Raw genomic sequence first — 17924 nt, 5'->3', positions numbered from 1 at the left:
TTTTTTGAGTGTTGTTAAGAGACAATTTTAAAGAGTTTCTTAGTCTGTTTATTTGTTCGGAAAGTTGTACCACCTGACATTTTGGGGGTTTAAGATAACAAAAAAATGATTTAAATATCCTATAAATAGGTTTTATTGATTAAAGTGGTATATGGCATGAACAGTGAAATGAAAACAACTGAAACATTTGCATACATTGCAAATGAAGCGGTTCAAACACTCACACATTAACCTGAACTAAACCCTAAAGGTTGTGAATTGTTGCATGTTCATGTGAAATGCATGAGACCTATACTGACTCACTCATAGATACTCAATAATACTTATGCACTAATCATACAGCTCTGCTGACTGTGTTACAGTGGTTGAAGCAACAATGGCACCATCGAACCAGTCCTTAGTCTGCACTAAGCAATATGAGGCAACTTATGACGATATCTAACATTCACATCCACATAATGGAGTCCAAAGTCTGACACTACAAAAATGCTTCTATTTTCTATTATGTTCTACCTCAATATAGACAACTAATATAGTTTGTCTGTCAATTACATATCAAACAATATTGCTGAGCAAAAATACTGACTTTATTTATGATGTAGTTGTTGTTTTACGTATGTCATGAGGTTATTTATTTGTTGTGTGCTGATGTTAGTTCATCTTTTTACTTAATGGTTGTCACCATTATTGAGATTAAGTGTTTATGTCTATGTATGTTTTAGCAAAACTGATGTAATATTGATAAAACACCAGATTTTTAAATCAAATGTGTTTTGAGGCTAAATATCCCTTATGCTGGCCTGGTCAAAAGGCCCAGAGCTCCATGAGCAGTGAAGGTTCATTGCTGCAATTCCATCAGACTCAGCTCAAATTCACCAGGCCGGTGTGACTTCATCGCGGCTCTCAGGGGTCCCAGAGACGGTGGTGTGAGTCCCGGTATGTGCAGGGGTGTGAGGGACGGATCAACGTAGGTGGAAGGGGGAGGAAAAAGAGAAGGGTGTGGGGGGTTTCAGAGACAGTTTGGGATAGATGGATGCCATCCTGCAGAACGCCGGTCACCAATGGTGCTTCAGTGAGGTGTAATTTCATGGATGAAGTCGAGACATACACAAGAGTTGCCAGGGAACAGTGAGGACATTTTTGAGCCACTGTCAGCCATTTCTGAGCAGAGCTGTTGGCATCCATAACCGATCCCGACTGTTACGCACCGGTAAGCGATATGTCATTTTGTTATTGAAAAGAACCTGTCAGCACAAATACTTCACTGACATTTTTTTGGGGAATGAAAACATCATCTCTGTATGTTATAAAGTGAAGTGATATTAGACATTTGAATAGTTTGAAACTGCTAACTCCAGTGCTTCTGATGCTCACGTTACACTGTAAATAAAACATTATTACGGGAGTAGATTTTACAAGAAAATGCTATTTCAGTCTTTCTACTTCAAAATTTCACATTTAATTCAACACTGTAAAAAAGGCTTTCAACTGTTTCAAACTCAATCAACTAATTTTTTAAGTCAGTTTAATGTAATTTAAGTTGAAATGGCTTAAACATCCAAGTTGATTGTACTTAATTTAAGGCAGCAACTTTTCTCACAGTGTATGCTTTACTTGCAGATTTATGATATTGACTAGCAATTATGATTGAAAATTGGAGCTACACACATTTTTTTTCAATGTACACGTCACAAGATGCGTGTAAGTAATCCACTTTAGGTGAGTTAACTGCAGTGTTAATTTTGTCAGCAAATTTTGATTTAGTTTTAGTTTTAGTCTTAGTCTTTTGACTAAAATGCCATTTAGTTTTAGTCATATTTTAGTCATCTGAATTGTTTTAGTTTTAGTCTAGTTTTAGTCGACGAAATACAATAACATTTTAGTCGACTAAATCTACAGTAGATTTAGTCGACTAAAATATAATGGGTTTAGTTCAATTGTAATGCGTTAATTTAGAATTTCTCTAAAATTTCCAAACCCATATACTCCCGGAGAAAACATCTATTAACCTATTAATATGAATGATTTTTAAGTTTGAACATGCAATACAGATACAGATTTAACTACTGTGACTTAAAAAATATCTTAAAATGAAATAAAACCACTTTTTCTAAAGTACAACACAGTCTTCTTTACAATGAATGATATATGCATTCCTTATAACTACTTACACATCATTCTTTATTCTTTCAAGCAGACATGTTTATTTGTATGAATTAAATATAATTAATCCTTATTAAAGCTATTAACAAACAGTGAATGCTTTTCTCTTTTTCTTTTGTTGCTTGATCAAAATTAAGGACACAGACCGCATTAGGTTTATTGCCACTGTCACTTTAAGACGTCGGATCATGTCCAATGACATGCGGATACAATTGCACTGATGCACATCCGACACACTCACAGTTTAAGACATAACCAGCATAGTTTACATGAATACTCTCCAAAAAGGACATTTAGACATACTGTTGTGTATTTCTCCATTCAGACACGAAAGAGAGCTCAATTCAGTAGCCTACTCGCGCGCTGTAGGTGTATTGTGCATGACTGCACGCTTCGGGTTAGGTGTGTGCGCACAGAAAACCGCACCGAATAAAGCTCTTTTTTGCATCGTCACTCTTATTCAGAGATCTATATGTCTGCTCTACTCATTCTCCCAGACGTTCACATTTTTTAACGTTTTATGACCGCGGGGTAGATCACGTTACAGTAGCCTACAAATGTGCGCATCTTCCACACACGCAGGACATCAGTTCTGACGGATCGCTTCCCAAATCGTCACTATCTAACATTTTCGTCTAGTTTTTATTCGTTGACGAAAATGTCAATAGATTTTCGTCATAGTCTTTGTCATTCAAAACTAGGTTTTATTTAGTTATCGTCTCGTTTTCGTCTGTGAAAAAATGTCGTTGACGAATAATTTTCGTCGTTATTTTCGTCAACGAAATTAACACTGGTTAACTGAATCCATGTGCAATTTTTTTAATCCAAACATAAACAAAGACTTGGCCAGACACATAAAACTCACCAAATAGTGGTTACACAAACAAAGCTATAGGCAAGAGACAATGGAAACATGAGGGCTACTTATACAACAAGACTAATGACTAACAAGAAACACCTGTGAGCAATAAAGACGATCAACCACTCAAAACATGACACATAAGACAAGGGAAGCACAAGATCTAATCACATGACGAGGAACCAGGAAGCATGACAGTGAGAATTACAAAATAAAAGACATGAGACATAAAAGTGATAACAAACACAAAACCAACCCTGATAACGGGCATGAATGAACTTAAAAATCATTAAATAAATATTGCATTATATTTCAGCTAAGCAACCACTTGAGCATCTTTAAATGTTTGGACCATTTTCATAAGTAATTTGTTTTCACTTCATAATGCAATTCAAGAAAATTCAATGTAAAAATACATTTTCACCCCCTTCATTTTAGGCGGTGAGATTCATTCAAGGCCGATGACTTTTAAGGAGGTTAGTGCATATCAGTAACTCATTCATTTCACCCTTTATAATAAACCGTAAGCAAGATTAGTTGTATTATACAGTTTATATACCTGTGTATATAGTCGAGCACTACCAAGAATGCCTTGTATGTGTTTGCCCTGTTGAATCTATAAACCTCATCCTTGGCCTCAGAATCAGCTGACCGTCCCGCTGCTGACTTCCATCGTGGCAGCGGTGCTCGGCTCCCTCCAGATAGGATACCACACAGGCAACATCAATGCCCCTGCCCGAGTGAGTAGAGTTGACTTTGGGGGCCAGCCGCTGGTTAGCATGGTTTCTCAGTTTACATACAAACTTCTCATGGCCCTCATAAAACACTGAATAAACTTTACCAAGTCACAGAATATTTCTCTTCAGCCAGCATTGGATTTGGAACGCTCTATGTTTGCGCACAGGTAGCTATGATGTCTAGCTTGTGTTGATTTATCGCCTGTGTGTGGATATAGTACAGTTCCCTCCGGTCGTGCTTTCATTATGAAAACATTGGGACTGGTCTCAAGATATTAGTCATGTCTTTCAAGCAGGTGAAATTCAGAGTAAAGTATTAAAATTACAGGCTGCTCTGAGTTTTGGTCAGTGTTAGCATTACGTATGCTGTTTGCTTGTTGATGTATTATGATGTGTCTGAAATGAAAGTATTGAGTATGCCTAATACTATGCCAAATGCCTATATTTAGTGTGTTCATGCACAACAGTTTTGCTGAATGAACAATGATTGTCGGACTTTACTTTAATGCAAGTGTGTGAGCATGTAGCAAGTCGTGGTGCATGTACTGTATCTTATTTACACCCTTTTGGTTTTCTTCATTGAGGTCATTGAGGAGTTTTTCAACTCAACATGGAGATCCAGACACAATCAGTCAATACCAGAGCACAGTCTCACGTTCCTGTGGTCCCTCTCTGTTAGTATTAAGGACTTTGGAGCACTGCTTGGTTCACTTGGGGTCAAAGGTCTTGCTGATACTTTTGGGAGGTGAGAAAACTTGTGCTTTAAGAATCCCACTCTCAGGGGGGTAAAAAAAAAAGGCATTTGTGCCTGAATATTTCAACACATTCTCATCCTTTGGCGTCATATAGGTGACGCCATATGACATTTCGTCGAAATCTTACAAACTGTTCAGCGTCAATATAACACGCACTGTTATAGGTTTAGGTCTGGGGTAGGGTTACGGTTATGACGCCTTGGGATCTGCGTCTCACATTGACGCTAAAGGATGCCATGTGCGTAAGATTTCGACGAAATGTCAAAAGCGTCACATGCATGACGCCTTGGGATGAGAACGGGCTGGAATATTTATATATGTAAGTGTATGTATGTATGTATTTATTTAGATCAAATATTGCAGACATATAGCATTAGGGTTAGTAATGATAAACATCCATCCATCCCATCCCATCCATCAATGAAGAACCCATTGCATTTCTCTTTACAAACATCTTTCTGCTAACATTACGTTTAAAAATATATTTTTAAAAATCACTTCATGACTCTACAGTTCACAATTTGTACTTTGTGCTTTTGGTTGAACTTTATTTGTATACTCCACTTCAGACATTGTACTAACTATAAGTAACTTTGCAACTACATGTCAACTAACTCTTTAGAGTATTAGTAGAACTGTTAAGTTAGTTAGTAGAATAAGTTGACATGTACTTTCAAATGTATAGTCGGTATAATTTCTGTTTGGGGAGCATCAAAATAAAGTGTTAGCAGATAATACGCATACAGTCTACTAATACTCTAATGAGAGTTATTTGACACATGCCTGCAAAGGTACTTGCATTTAGCAGAATGTATAAAGTGGACTATCAAAATAAAGTGTTCCCAAACTTTTTAAAAGTAATTTCTGTGATAATTTTTTTGTTCCATAACCCAAATGAAAAACAGAGTGTGAACACATGAAATAGCTACTGATAAAGAGAAATTATATGATTATTAAAGAGAAAGTATATTATTAATTGGCCCACCCACAGTGGTACAGTATGTGAGTGCTATTTTGAAATAATTCTATATATTTCCTTGCAGGCGTAATGCAATTCTGATAGTGAATGCTTTATCAGTGGTGGGTGCCTCTCTGATGTTCATGAGCAAAGCCACAGGGTCATTTGAAGTGCTTATCGTGGGTCGGCTGATCTTTGGTTTGTTCTGTGGCCTGGTGATGAGTCTGAACCCGCTGTACATTCAGGGTGTCTCGCCCACGAACCTCCGCGGTGCCTTTGCAACTCTGAACCAGGTCTCCTTCGCCTCAGGCATTCTGCTGGGCATGGTGAGACACACCTGCTCCCATTCCGTTTCCAGCTTTGCCCTTAAAAGTTACGTGAATCGTAAATACAGGCCTGGATCTCATCAATGCAAGCCTGATGGTTTGTTGTGTGTATATCTCAGGTGGTGGGCTTGGAAACGGTATTGGGTACAGAGAAATACTGGTCCCTGATGTTGTCTCTGTCCCTTATTCCTGCAACGCTCCAGTATGTAAGCCTTCCTTTTTGCCCTAAAAGCCCCCGCTTCCTCTTCATCAACAGGGGCAAAGAAAAAGAAGCAGAGGCGGGTGAGTTAATCACAGTTCCGATGGGACAGAGTGTTGACTCATGACTGACTTAGAACAGAAGTAAACATGTTGAACCTAGTGTGAAGAGAAGTTCGATCCAGCAGACCAGCATCCTTCTTTCTTTCTTTCTTTTGTCAGCCCTGAGAAAACTTCGGGGAAATCCAGAGATGGTGATGAAAGAAATGGAGGAGATGAGAGAGGAAGCCGCACATAGTGAAACAGGAGTGACTGTGAGAGAATTCCTCAAGAAGAAGCGCTACAGGCAGCCGATAATACTTGTGCTTATCATAAACCTGGGCAGCCAGTTATCTGGATTCAATGCGGTTGGTGTTCCAACTAAAAAATCATTCCTTTGCCTGAATGTCCATCAATGCAATATCTGATTTAAGCATGATCATATATCATTTTTCTAGGCTACATTTTGAGTTATGATTCATGATATGTGTAACGCCTTTTTTTTTCCTCTTTCCATCTCCATGAGTCTGACGGTGACGGCAATTTCAATGGATGGGGCTGAAAATATTTCCTTCTTGTCATAGTTAAATGCAAGGCCGTACACACTATTTTTGTATCTGATTTAGTTGACACATTTCCCTTGGACTTGAGCATTTATTTTTGTAGTTCTGTACCCCATATTTTAGCCAATTGCAGAGCCAATTCCACTAAAGTTCTTTTCATCAAGAATCTGATCTCAAATTAGAACAAGCTGAATGTGCTTATAACGTTTTCTCATAAGGATTCTCCAAAGGGTTTGCATGCAAAGTACAATTGCCCAGAATAACTCTTTTCCATGTCTCTTACTTTTCTTCCAGATCATAAATTATTCTACAAAAATGTTTGCCCAGTCCAATTTTGATGAGGCCAAATATCTGACACTAGGGGTTGGGGCCGTCAATGTGGCATTCACCATAGTAGCAGTGAGTATTCATTACATGTACTGTTATTTGTTCAAAGAATCCTTATTTTATTGTCAGTATTGTTTATGTTTTACTGGCCTATAGTTTTAGCTGTTCTTGTTTTTTCAAGATAGAAAAGTGGAATAATAGGAGGGATCATGTGAATTTATTTATATAGTGCTTTTTACAATATAATAGTGTATATATTTTACAATATAATGCTTCACGTTAATAAACAGGAAAATACAAGTTTTAATGTTGTAAAATGCATCAGTTATGAAACAAAATCCAGTTTCATTATTCAGCTCAATTTAGTGTGTCACTGTTGCAAAGTTTATTAAACCAATTCAGTTCAGCTATAAGCAGCTCTTCAAGAAGGCAATAGTGGCTTTATTCAGTTCAAGTCAGCTCAATGTTGATTCAGTTTAGTTCAATTTCATTGTCAATGTTACATGATGAAAATGAGACACAGAGGATCTTAAACTGCACTGAACTTTAACGAAAACAAGAGTGAATTTCAACAAAACGATAATACAACATAAGAGAAAGGCAACGTAGCAGCGTGAATGAACACAAACAACACCAGATAAAGAATGACTGAACTGAAGGCATTAAAGGCCCAATGAAGTGCCTTGAAACGCGCAGCATTATTCAGTGTGTTGATGTCATTTCCAATGAAACAGGAAGACGGGGCGGGACATATCGAGTAGCTCCTCCCCTTTTTATTGTTTATGTCACAGCTCGGCCAGAGCTGTTGAGCTTCGCAAAGCCGCATTTGACACCTTATGATAGCCACAGTCTAGATCCACCAAAAAAAAGTGATTTCATGGGGACTTTAAATACACAGAGAACTATTGAACTAATGAGGGACAGGTGTAAGAAATCAATCAAACAATGAATAACCAATGACAACCGAGTAAACAGGAACAAAGGAAACAAAGAGAAACAAATGAAACCAAAACACTGACATAACATGACATTGACTGAATGGTAATTGTCTTTTAAAGGTACAATATGTTAGAATTTTGTAATAAAATATCCAAAAATCATTTGCACAGTATGATATATTTCCTGTAGTTGTGTACAATATCCCAAAAGTTCCCAAAGATTTTTAATTTCAGAGAAATTCCCATTTTAAATAATTGACCGTCCCATAATCCCTGTTCACTTGTCACCTGTCAATGACGTAATATCCGCGTTGTCCCTGGTTTCTTTCCGCTAGTAGTACTGCCATAGTAACCATGGCGACAGACGTGGACAACTGCGTAAAGCGTAAGATCTAGCTGCACGCTGTTGTTGTTTCGCTCAAACATTATGGACCATGGCAAGCAGACTTTGGGAAAAATGGAGAACTAAAACGAGGATCAATATCAGCGTGGCGTTTTCGAGATGCCGAGAGCTCCACGTCTTTGACAAACTTCGACTTGACAGAGCTCTTACATGTACTTTATTAGACAGGTGAGCAAATGTACATAAAACGAATCAATGTTATATAGCTCAACATGATGAAATGTTAGAATATGATCTGTATGTTATTCTAATGTTGATCTAGCTTACTGCTAGTTTCAAATAGCCAACAAACTAACACATAGATTAACATTATAACTTTCAACACACTCAAATGCAGTTTTAGACAGGGTCAATTTTCACAAAATCAGAACCCCGAAGGCATTTTGTGATTATTTATATTATACAACATTTCTAGGGGTATTAAGGGGTGCTGAATCCAAATCTGCTGTATATGAAGCTCAAAAATGTCCCAAAATGCCTCAAAAATGAGAAATTCAAAATGGCCGCCACCGCCAGGCTGAAATCTATTTTTCAGTATATCTTTTTGACTAAACAAGGTACAAACATGACATAAATGTGCTTTTGTAAGTTTTCCTACATGGGCAATTCAATGCCATATTCAGATTTGAGAACTAATGTGAACAAACAGCTTAGATATTGCAAAAAAAGTTGTTTTTAACTATCAATAATTACTCAGTTATTATTATTATTATTACTATTATTGTTGATATTATCAGGCTACATTTACTTACTTTGTATTTTGTTTTGAGGTCAAATGTACAAACAAATACAAAAGTTACAAACTTTAATTAAATGTTCACAGGTTTTCACACATGGGGAATTTAACATCCCGTCCTGATTTAGATCAAGTGTCAATAATCAGCTTGAAAATCACACAAGTATAGAGAAAAAGGTGGTCATTAGTGATAAAGAAGTTGTCCATCAAATAAGATCCAAAAGCAGGAAGATCCATGGGTCATGGTGATATTCATTGAACTACACTCACCTAAAAGATTATTAGAAACACCATACTAATACTGTGTTTGACCCCCTTTCGCCTTCAGAACTGCCTTAATACTACGTGGAATTGATTCAACAAGGTGCTGAAAGCATTCTTTAGAAATGTTGGCCCATATTGATAGGATAGCATCTTGCAGTTGATGGAGATTTGTGGGATGCACCCAATGCTCTATTGGGTTGAGATCTGGTGATTGTGAGGGCCATTTTAGTACAGTGAACTCATTGTCATGTTCAAGAAACCAATTTGAAATGATTTGAGCTTTGTGACATGGTGCATTATCCTGCTGGAAGTAGCCATCAGAGGATGGGTACATGGTGGCCATAAAGGGATGGACATGGTCAGAAACAATGCTCAGGTAGGCCGTGGCATTTAAACGGTGCCCAATTGGCACTAAGGGGCCTAAAGTGTTACACCACCACCACCAGCCTGCACAGTGGTAACAAGGCATGATGGATCCATGTTCTCATTCTGTTTACGCCAAATTCTGACTCTACCATCTGAATGTCTCAACAGAAATCGAGACTCATCAGACCAGGCAACATTTTTCCAGTCTTCAACTGTCCATTGTCTTATTTGATGGACAACTTCTTTATCACTAATGATGACCACCTTTTTCTCTATACTTGTGTGATTTTCAAGCTGATTATTGACACTTGATCTACAACCCGAATTCCGGAAAAGTTGGGACGTTTTTTAAATTTGAATAAAATGAAAACTATAAGACTTTCAAATCACATGAGCCAATATTTTATTCACAATAGAACATAGATAACATAACAAATGTTTAAACTGAGAAAATTTACACTTTTATCCAATAAATGAGCCCATTTCAAATTTGATGCCTGCTACAGGTCTCAAAATAGTTGGGACGGGGTGTAACATCTCCTCTTCTTTTCAAAACAGTTTGAAGACGTCTGGGCATCGAGTTTATGAGTGTCTGGAGTTTTGGTGTTGGAATTTGGTCCCATTCTTGCCTTATATAGGTTTCCAGCTGCTGAAGTGTTCGTGGTCGTCTTTGACGCATTTGTCGTTTAATGATGCGCCAAATGTTCTCTATAAGTGAAAGATCTGGACTGCAGGCAGGCTAATTCAACACCCGGACTCTTCTACGACGAAGCCATGCTATTGTAATAGCTGCAGTATGTGGTTTTGCATTGTCCTGCTGAAATACACAAGGCCACAAGGTCGTCTGGAGGGGAGCATATGTTGCTCTAAAACCTTTATATAGCTTTCAGCATTCATAGTGCCTTCCAAAACATGCAAGCTGCCCATACCGTATGCACTTATGCACCCCCATACCATCAGAGATGCTGGCTTTTGAACTGAACGCTGATAACACGATGGAAGGTCTCCCTCTTCTTTTGCCCGGAGGACACGGCGTCCGTGATTTCCAACAAGAATGTCAAATTTGAACTCGTCGGACCATAGAATACTTGTCCACTTTGAAATAGTCCATTTTAAATGAGCCTTGGCCCACAGGACACGACGGCGCTTCTGGACCATGTTCACATATGGCTTCCTTTTTGCATGATAGAGCTTTAGTTGGCATCTGTAGATGGCACGGCGGATTGTGTTTACTGACAGTGGTTTCTGGAAGTGTTCCTGGGCCCATTTAGTAATGTCATTCACACAATCATGCCGATGAGTGATGCAGTGCCGTCTGAGGGCCCGAAGACCACGGACATCCAATAAAGGTCTTCGGCCTTGTCCCTTACGCACAGAGATTTCTCCAGTTTCTCTGAATCTTTTGATGATGTTGTGCACTGTAGATGATGAGATTTGCAAAGCCTTTGCAAATTGACGTTGAGGAACATTGTTTTTAAAGTGTTCCACAATCTTTTTACGCACTCTTTCACAGATTGGAGAGCCTCTGCCCATCTTTACTTCTGAGAGACTCTACCTCTCTAAGACATCCCTTTTGTAGCTAATCATGTTACAGACCTGATATCAATTAACTTAATTAGTTGCTAGATGTTCTCCCACCTGAATCCTTTCTAAATTTCTTGCTTTTTCAACCATTTGTTGCCCCCGTCCCAACTATTTTGAGACCTGTAGCAGGCATCAAATTTGAAATGAGCTCATTTAGTGGATAAAAGTGTAAAATTTCTCAGTTTAAACATTTGTTATGTTATCTATGTTCTATTGTGAATAAAATATTGGCTCACGTGATTTGAAAGTCTTATAGTTTTCATTTTATTCAAATTTAAAAAACGTCCCAACTTTTCCGGAATTCGGGTTGTAAATCAGGACGGGATGTTAAATTCCCCATGTGTGAAAACCTGTGAACATTTAATTAAAGTTTGTAACTTTTGTATTTGTTTGTACATTTGACCTCAAAACAAAATACAAAGTAAGTAAATGTAGCCTGATAATATCAACAATAATAGTAATAATAATAACTGAGTAATTATTCATAGTTAAAAACAACGTTTTTTTGCAATATCTAAGCTGTTTCTTCACATTACTTCTCAAATCTGAATATGGCATTGAATTGCCCATGTAGGAAAACTTACAAAAGCACATTTATGTCATGTTTGTACCTTGTTTAGTCAAAAAGATATACTGAAAAATAGATTTCAGCCTGGCGGTGGCGGCCATTTTGAATTTCTCAATTTTGAGGCATTTTGGGACATTTTTTAGCTTCATATACAGCAGATTTGGATTCAGCACGCCTTAATACCCTTAGAAATGTTGTATAATATAAATAATCACAAAATGCCTCCACCACTTTAAATAAGCACATTTTCAGAAATTCTGCCTAGTCTATTTAGTGTGATAGCGTAGTAGACCAAGTGAAACAGCGCTGTTTCCTCACAAGCTTCATTCGTCTAATAAACTGACCTGTGTGAGTAATTCTGCACTCGCGGGTAGTTTGGTAGAATTAAATGATCTTATTCCTTTATATCCGCGTGTGGCGCTGATATCTGTCTCTCATTAGCAATCGCACCCTGCTTCACACCACAGTCATGATAAAAACATCAATGTATTCACTCATCCATAAACATTATTGGATCCATAAGCTTGACGACAAATTCCATACTTCCGCAGGAAATTTTGCGTCATCAACCGCGTAGGTTGTTATTGTACGAGGTTAGCGACCCCTAGCGGCCAAAGAAATTACATATTGTATCTTTAAACCATTTGATCATGAGACTGTTCATTTCATTACATGAAAAGTGCTATTTAACTTGTAGAAAAAGTTTATTTAAGCCCTTTAAAAGATTTTAAAGGTAAATAATTTAAATAAAAGATTTTTTTTTTTTAAATCCCCTTCTGCAAAGTTCTTTTTGGTGGAGAGAGCGGGACGCAGGAAGTTGTTGCTTGCTGGATTTCTGTCACTAGCGCTCTGCAACCTACTTATGACCATCACATATTCCATAATGGTGAGATTGAGCCTCCATCTTGTTTCCAAACTCCAGAGATGAATCACAATTCTTGACTTTTACTCGTCTCTCTTCTCGATCCTCAGAACATAGTTCCAGGCATCCGTAATATTCAGGTGCTGGTGGTTTTCTTCCTGATCTCAGCTTATGAAGTGGGGCCTGGGCCAATCTCTTGGTTCATTGCCGCTGAGCTTTTTGACCAGTCGGCTCGTCCCATTGCCATGGCCTTCACTAGTATGCTTAACTGGGGAGGGAAGTTTTTACTAGCACTGCTCTTTCCACCTCTGCTGGTATGTGCAGCTCTTATATTCAGCACACAAGATCTGTATTGCACACTTATATACTAATTTACTTTAACAGCTGAACCTTGTTTGCAGAAACTGTGTGGGGCGTACGTCTACCTCCTCTTCATGTGTATGGCCTTGCTCGCCTTCACCTACACCATGTTTCGTCTTCCTGAGACCAAGGGACGCACTTTTGATGACATTGCGGCTGAGTTCCGTGGGGCCGAAGGCATTCCACTACATGACAAGACCACATTTAACACATTTACCTGATCACAAGCTTTTGGGTTAGCGGGACCAGTAAACACTAATCAACTCAAATGCAATGGGTGTGTTTATGCAACATATGAATGGGTATCGATCGATATATATATATATATATATATATATATATATATATATATATATATATATATATCAAGGATTCTGCATAGAATATCTAATAAGGAAATGTTAACCAACAACTTATATTCTAAAACACGTAGACGTTTTAAGACAAAACATAAACTTTATAAGTTTTTATCACACTGTGAAATCTCTGAACTCTCTGGTTTGTGCACTCTTGCCACACATCTATGTGGTTATCCAAGTTTACCAAACAATCTGACGGATGATATTGACGGGTATAATAGCAGCAAAACTACTTGATAAATATTTGTTAGGAAATCCCTGTAAACTGTTTTTGATTTTTTATGCATTCCCTGAGATATTTGCAATGTGTTTCACAACAGTCCACTTTTCTTTTCTTTTTTTCTTTTTTTTTTTAAGTTGATGGAATATCTGAATATGATTGTAAACATGAAATAAAAGATTGACCATTTCAGTTTCTTGTTCCAAATTACCAAGAAGTGCTACGCATTGCTCTAATTTACCTCTCTCATATTTTTCTTTCTTTCTTTCTTTCTAAAATCAGAAACATCCAGAGACCCCACTAACTGAAAAAGTGAAGACATGACATTGTCGACATCTTGTGAACTCAAAGAAGAAAAAAACTCGCTCTCTTGTTGTATGTCGTATGTTGTCATAACAAGCTAATTACAAGATTACAAGAACGGAGAGAATTTCTCGTTAGCAGAACCCATTAACAACAAATATTAGAACAAACACGGTCTTCACTGTAGAACAATGAACTGCCCTCGAAAGAAGCCACAGAGTTTTACAGCTCAATTAAGTAGACCTGTAAAATATAGCAGCATTTCTTAACAGTCCCTCATAGTCCAATAATGAGAAGCGTTTGAAACTGTCAGCTTTCGTGAGGAGATCCAGTCACTTAGTCATGTGAAGCATGTGCTTGTTATACCTAATTACTTTCCATGAAAATAAGCAGCAAACTGCCAGAGATATTTAATCTAATGTAAACTGCTAGTTAAACAACACTGATCAAAAACCTATGGGTCATTTTGGCTTGCATCTGAAATGTCAATTATACTATATTCTTAAGATAAATAGCAAACTTATTAAGCAAACAGATTACAAAAAGAAATGGAGTAAATCAAACAGATTGACGAGACTATGTTCAAAATAAAGATATAAATCTGGAAACTTTCTGCTTGACAAACATCAATAGAACATTTTACTTACTATTAATGTTTTGTTTACCACAATCATTCTGTGGTTCTGAATCTTTATTTAAAACATAGTGAATTTGTTGGGAGAAATCATTCTTAGTTGTTGAAGTCTGGGTCAAATCAAATGATTGGGTCAACTACTTTATATGCAATGTCAACTACAACAATTATATAATTGAGTCAAAAAAAAGAGATTTGTTCAAATTGTGCCTGATATTACCAGTTCATTTGTCAAGCACATTGCATCATGGGAAAGACGACATGTGCTGTTGTATAGCTTACTGCACATTTTGGGGAAATGCATCATTAACCATCATCCAGGTATTTAATGTATAGAGAAAATGCTGCATGTGGTATGTATAAGTATGGCTGTGTGCTATTTGGTTTTTCCTTACAAATAAGTTTCCTTACAGCTGAAAACACCTATCATTTTAAATAAAAACAATTGGGGGAGCTCATGACCTATTGTTTATTGTTGAACAGCAAATTTAGTGTCCCATTATAATAGATTCTTATCTACAACAGAGTCCAACAGAATCTGGACAAATCTAATGTTCATACTTTGTGAATGGAGCATTTCCACAACACAAGCAATTTTTTAGATTTCTCATTGAGTCTGTTAAAAAACAAAGAACAGACTCAGTCGTAGTGATGTCACATCCTGTGCCTCCCCATCAAAGCATTCATGATTTCCTTCTATTTATGGCATTTCTAGTCTAGGCAGAGAACCAACATGATTATGCTAATAATCATTAAACTGATCATTCTGCAACATATTTCAGGTAGGGATGTCATTAATTTTCTTATTGCATTGTTTTGGACTTAACTGGGAAAAAAATCTAACTAATGTATTAATATTTTTCAGAAGCCAGTGATGTTACACAGACTCCAGTATTATGGGCTCCACGGGGTGAATCTGCACAAATGAACTGCAGTCATACTAAGGGTTCTTCCTATTTCTACATGTACTGGTTCCGACAACGGCAGGGAGAGACAATGAGACTCATTGCGTTCACAATGACAAACAACAAGCCAGACTTTGGTGAATTTTCTCCAGATAAATACTCATCTGATAAGCCTGTGGCTGAACGTGGATCTTTCACAGTGAGTAAGCTGGAGCCTGACGACAGTGGTGTGTATTTCTGTGCAGTGAGTGAACACAGTGACACAGACTTGCTCTGCTGCTGTACAAAAACCTATTACAAGATTAAATTTCTTTAACTTCAAAACATACCATAAAACGACACTGCAGTGTATAAACCACAAAGAACTGTATTATGTATGCAACCAGCCTACAAATAATGTAAATTTTTAGGAAAATATATACATAAATGTGCTTTTATCCCAAGAGATTTATAAATGAGGAACATCACAAGCCATTTACACAGCAAGTTCATAAAGTGGTGCCCCAGCTCTGTCCTGGAGCGCCACTGTCCTGCAGTTCAGCTCCAATCCCAATGAAACACACCAGAATCAGCTGTTCAAGCTCTTACCAGGCGTGCTAGAAACTGCCAGGCTGGTGTGTTGAGGCAAGTTGGAGTTAAACTCTCAGGACAGTGGCCCTCCAGGACCGAGTTTGGACACCCCTGTCATAAAGCAAGTCAATAAATGAGTCAAAAAGAAATATGTAACTGAAAATCATCTATATGAAAAAATAAACTATATAGAAGTATGTACTAATTATGCATAAAAACATGCAAGGTCACGTAGCAGAGTCTTTGCCTTCACACATTTGAGTTGCAATAAGACATGAATCCAGCAGATGGCACTGACATATAACATTACCAATATTATGGACTAGGAAGCGGCTCACAGAAATCAGATTGCTGAAACATCTCAGTTAGTTAGAGGAAACATAGTGTCACATGATTTTTTTTTTTTTTTTTTTTTGTAACCTCGTGGATCTAGTTCTATCCAGTCCTAACAATTTTTCAAGTTAACACCAACCTTGTTTTGTGTTCTTTAACTATCTATGGGTATAATCAAACATTATGATTATTGCTGCATGATGTTTAGACATCAACATTTTTTGTTATTTAGTTGTCATTATACTACTGCCTCTATGTTCTGCTGAGAAGTAGTAGGCGTAGAGTAGAGGCGTCTGTCATGTTTTTTTTCTTTTTTTGTTTTCTGCAGACTGTACATGAAAAAGCTTGTAACACCTAGTTGGAAAAGTTCCTTGTAGCAAATTAGATGGCAGTTAACTACAAGTAATATTTAAGCAGTTACCTACAGTACAAGTAATATTCAAGCAGTCAAGTACAGTGCAAGTAATATTCAAGCAGTTACAGTACAAGTAATTTTCAAGCTGTTAACTACAGTACAAGTTATATTTAAGCAGTCAAGTACAGTACAAGTAATATTCAACCCGTTAACTACAGTGCAAGTAATATTCAAGCAGTCAAGTACAGTACAAGTTATATTTAAGCAGTTAACTACAAGTAATATTCAACCTGTTAACTACAGTGCAAGTAAAATTCAAGCAGTCAAGTACAGTACAAGTTATATTTAAGCAGTTAACTACAAGTAATATTCAACCTGTTAACTACAGTACAAGTAATATTCAAGCAGTTAAGTACAGTACAAGTAATATTCAAGCAGTCAAGTACAGTACAAGTAATATTCAAGCAGTTAACTACAAGTAATATGTTTATGTAATCTTGTAATTATCTGTTCTCCACATTATTTGTGAAACTGAGTTCTGAAATAAATACAAAAGCAATGGCTTCATGTCATGATGTAATGTTTAATTAATCTGAATTGTAGAAACTAAATATTTGGACAATATTTAATGGGATGAGGTAAAGGGGATGCATCAGAACATATCATTGTTAAAGTCGCAACTATATATTGCAGTGCAGTTTAATAATTGTTTTTGCAATATTCATGCATTTATCTCTGAATTACTTATCTCACTGTATTAATAACCACATATCTAAGTTTAGCAAAATGCTGAGTTACTAATATCAAAATATATTTTTTCAACAGAGACCCAATCAAACACTACGCAATTTAAAATATGGAAATGCACTGGTGTTATTGCTCAGACCTCATAAGATGGTTATTCTATCATGTATACTAATATGGATGTAATTATGCCCTAAATTCAATCTTACTCTAAATTCACCTTGTTTTTATGGTAATGAGCAAGTGAGCAAGTAACACACTCACCGTCTTTTTTCCCTTAATGAGTAAAAAAAGTCACTCAAAGTGATTGTCACTTTGTATAAACATACAGTATAGTACACTTTATACATGAACATCCCCCTTGACCAACCTGGGGTTCAGTGTCGTTCTCAAGTCAAGTGCTGATAGTCGATGGATTTCCCCTAGACCAACCTAGATCTTTATCCACTAAACTACAGCACCCAACCTCGCCTCTAGAGGCACACCGTGTTTACT

The 17924-nt window shown here is 37.1% G+C and overlaps 1 protein-coding gene across 1 annotated transcript; it reads left to right on the top strand.

Moving 5' to 3' along the window:
- The first annotated feature begins 990 nt into the window (after positions 1 to 990).
- Positions 991 to 13292, top strand: LOC130088351 (solute carrier family 2, facilitated glucose transporter member 1). Its single transcript, XM_056255072.1, has 11 exons — positions 991 to 1210; positions 3461 to 3498; positions 3664 to 3762; positions 4344 to 4504; positions 5558 to 5798; positions 5918 to 6080; positions 6219 to 6403; positions 6893 to 6997; positions 12569 to 12670; positions 12757 to 12960; positions 13048 to 13292. Exons 2-11 carry the CDS (start codon positions 3484 to 3486, stop codon positions 13225 to 13227), a joined length of 1455 nt encoding a protein of 484 aa, XP_056111047.1. The 5' UTR covers positions 991 to 1210; positions 3461 to 3483; the 3' UTR covers positions 13228 to 13292.
- Positions 13293 to 17924: the final 4632 nt, after the last annotated feature.

Source organism: Rhinichthys klamathensis, unplaced genomic scaffold, assembly GCF_029890125.1.
Source record: "Rhinichthys klamathensis goyatoka isolate OS25496 unplaced genomic scaffold, OSU_Roscu_1.1 h1tg000117l_1, whole genome shotgun sequence".
Taxonomy (NCBI): Eukaryota; Metazoa; Chordata; class Actinopteri; order Cypriniformes; family Leuciscidae; genus Rhinichthys; species Rhinichthys klamathensis.
The sequence above is the reverse complement of the archived record's forward strand: the minus strand, read 5'-3'. Positions and strand labels throughout refer to the sequence as shown.

Bases quoted from the DNA above. Each gene is read 5' to 3' on its own strand.
- LOC130088351 (XM_056255072.1), top strand. The intron at 5,799-5,917 runs GTGAGACACACC...TGTATATCTCAG, and splicing joins CAGGCATTCTGCTGGGCATG to GTGGTGGGCTTGGAAACGGT. The intron at 12,671-12,756 runs GTGAGATTGAGC...CTCGATCCTCAG, and splicing joins CCATCACATATTCCATAATG to AACATAGTTCCAGGCATCCG.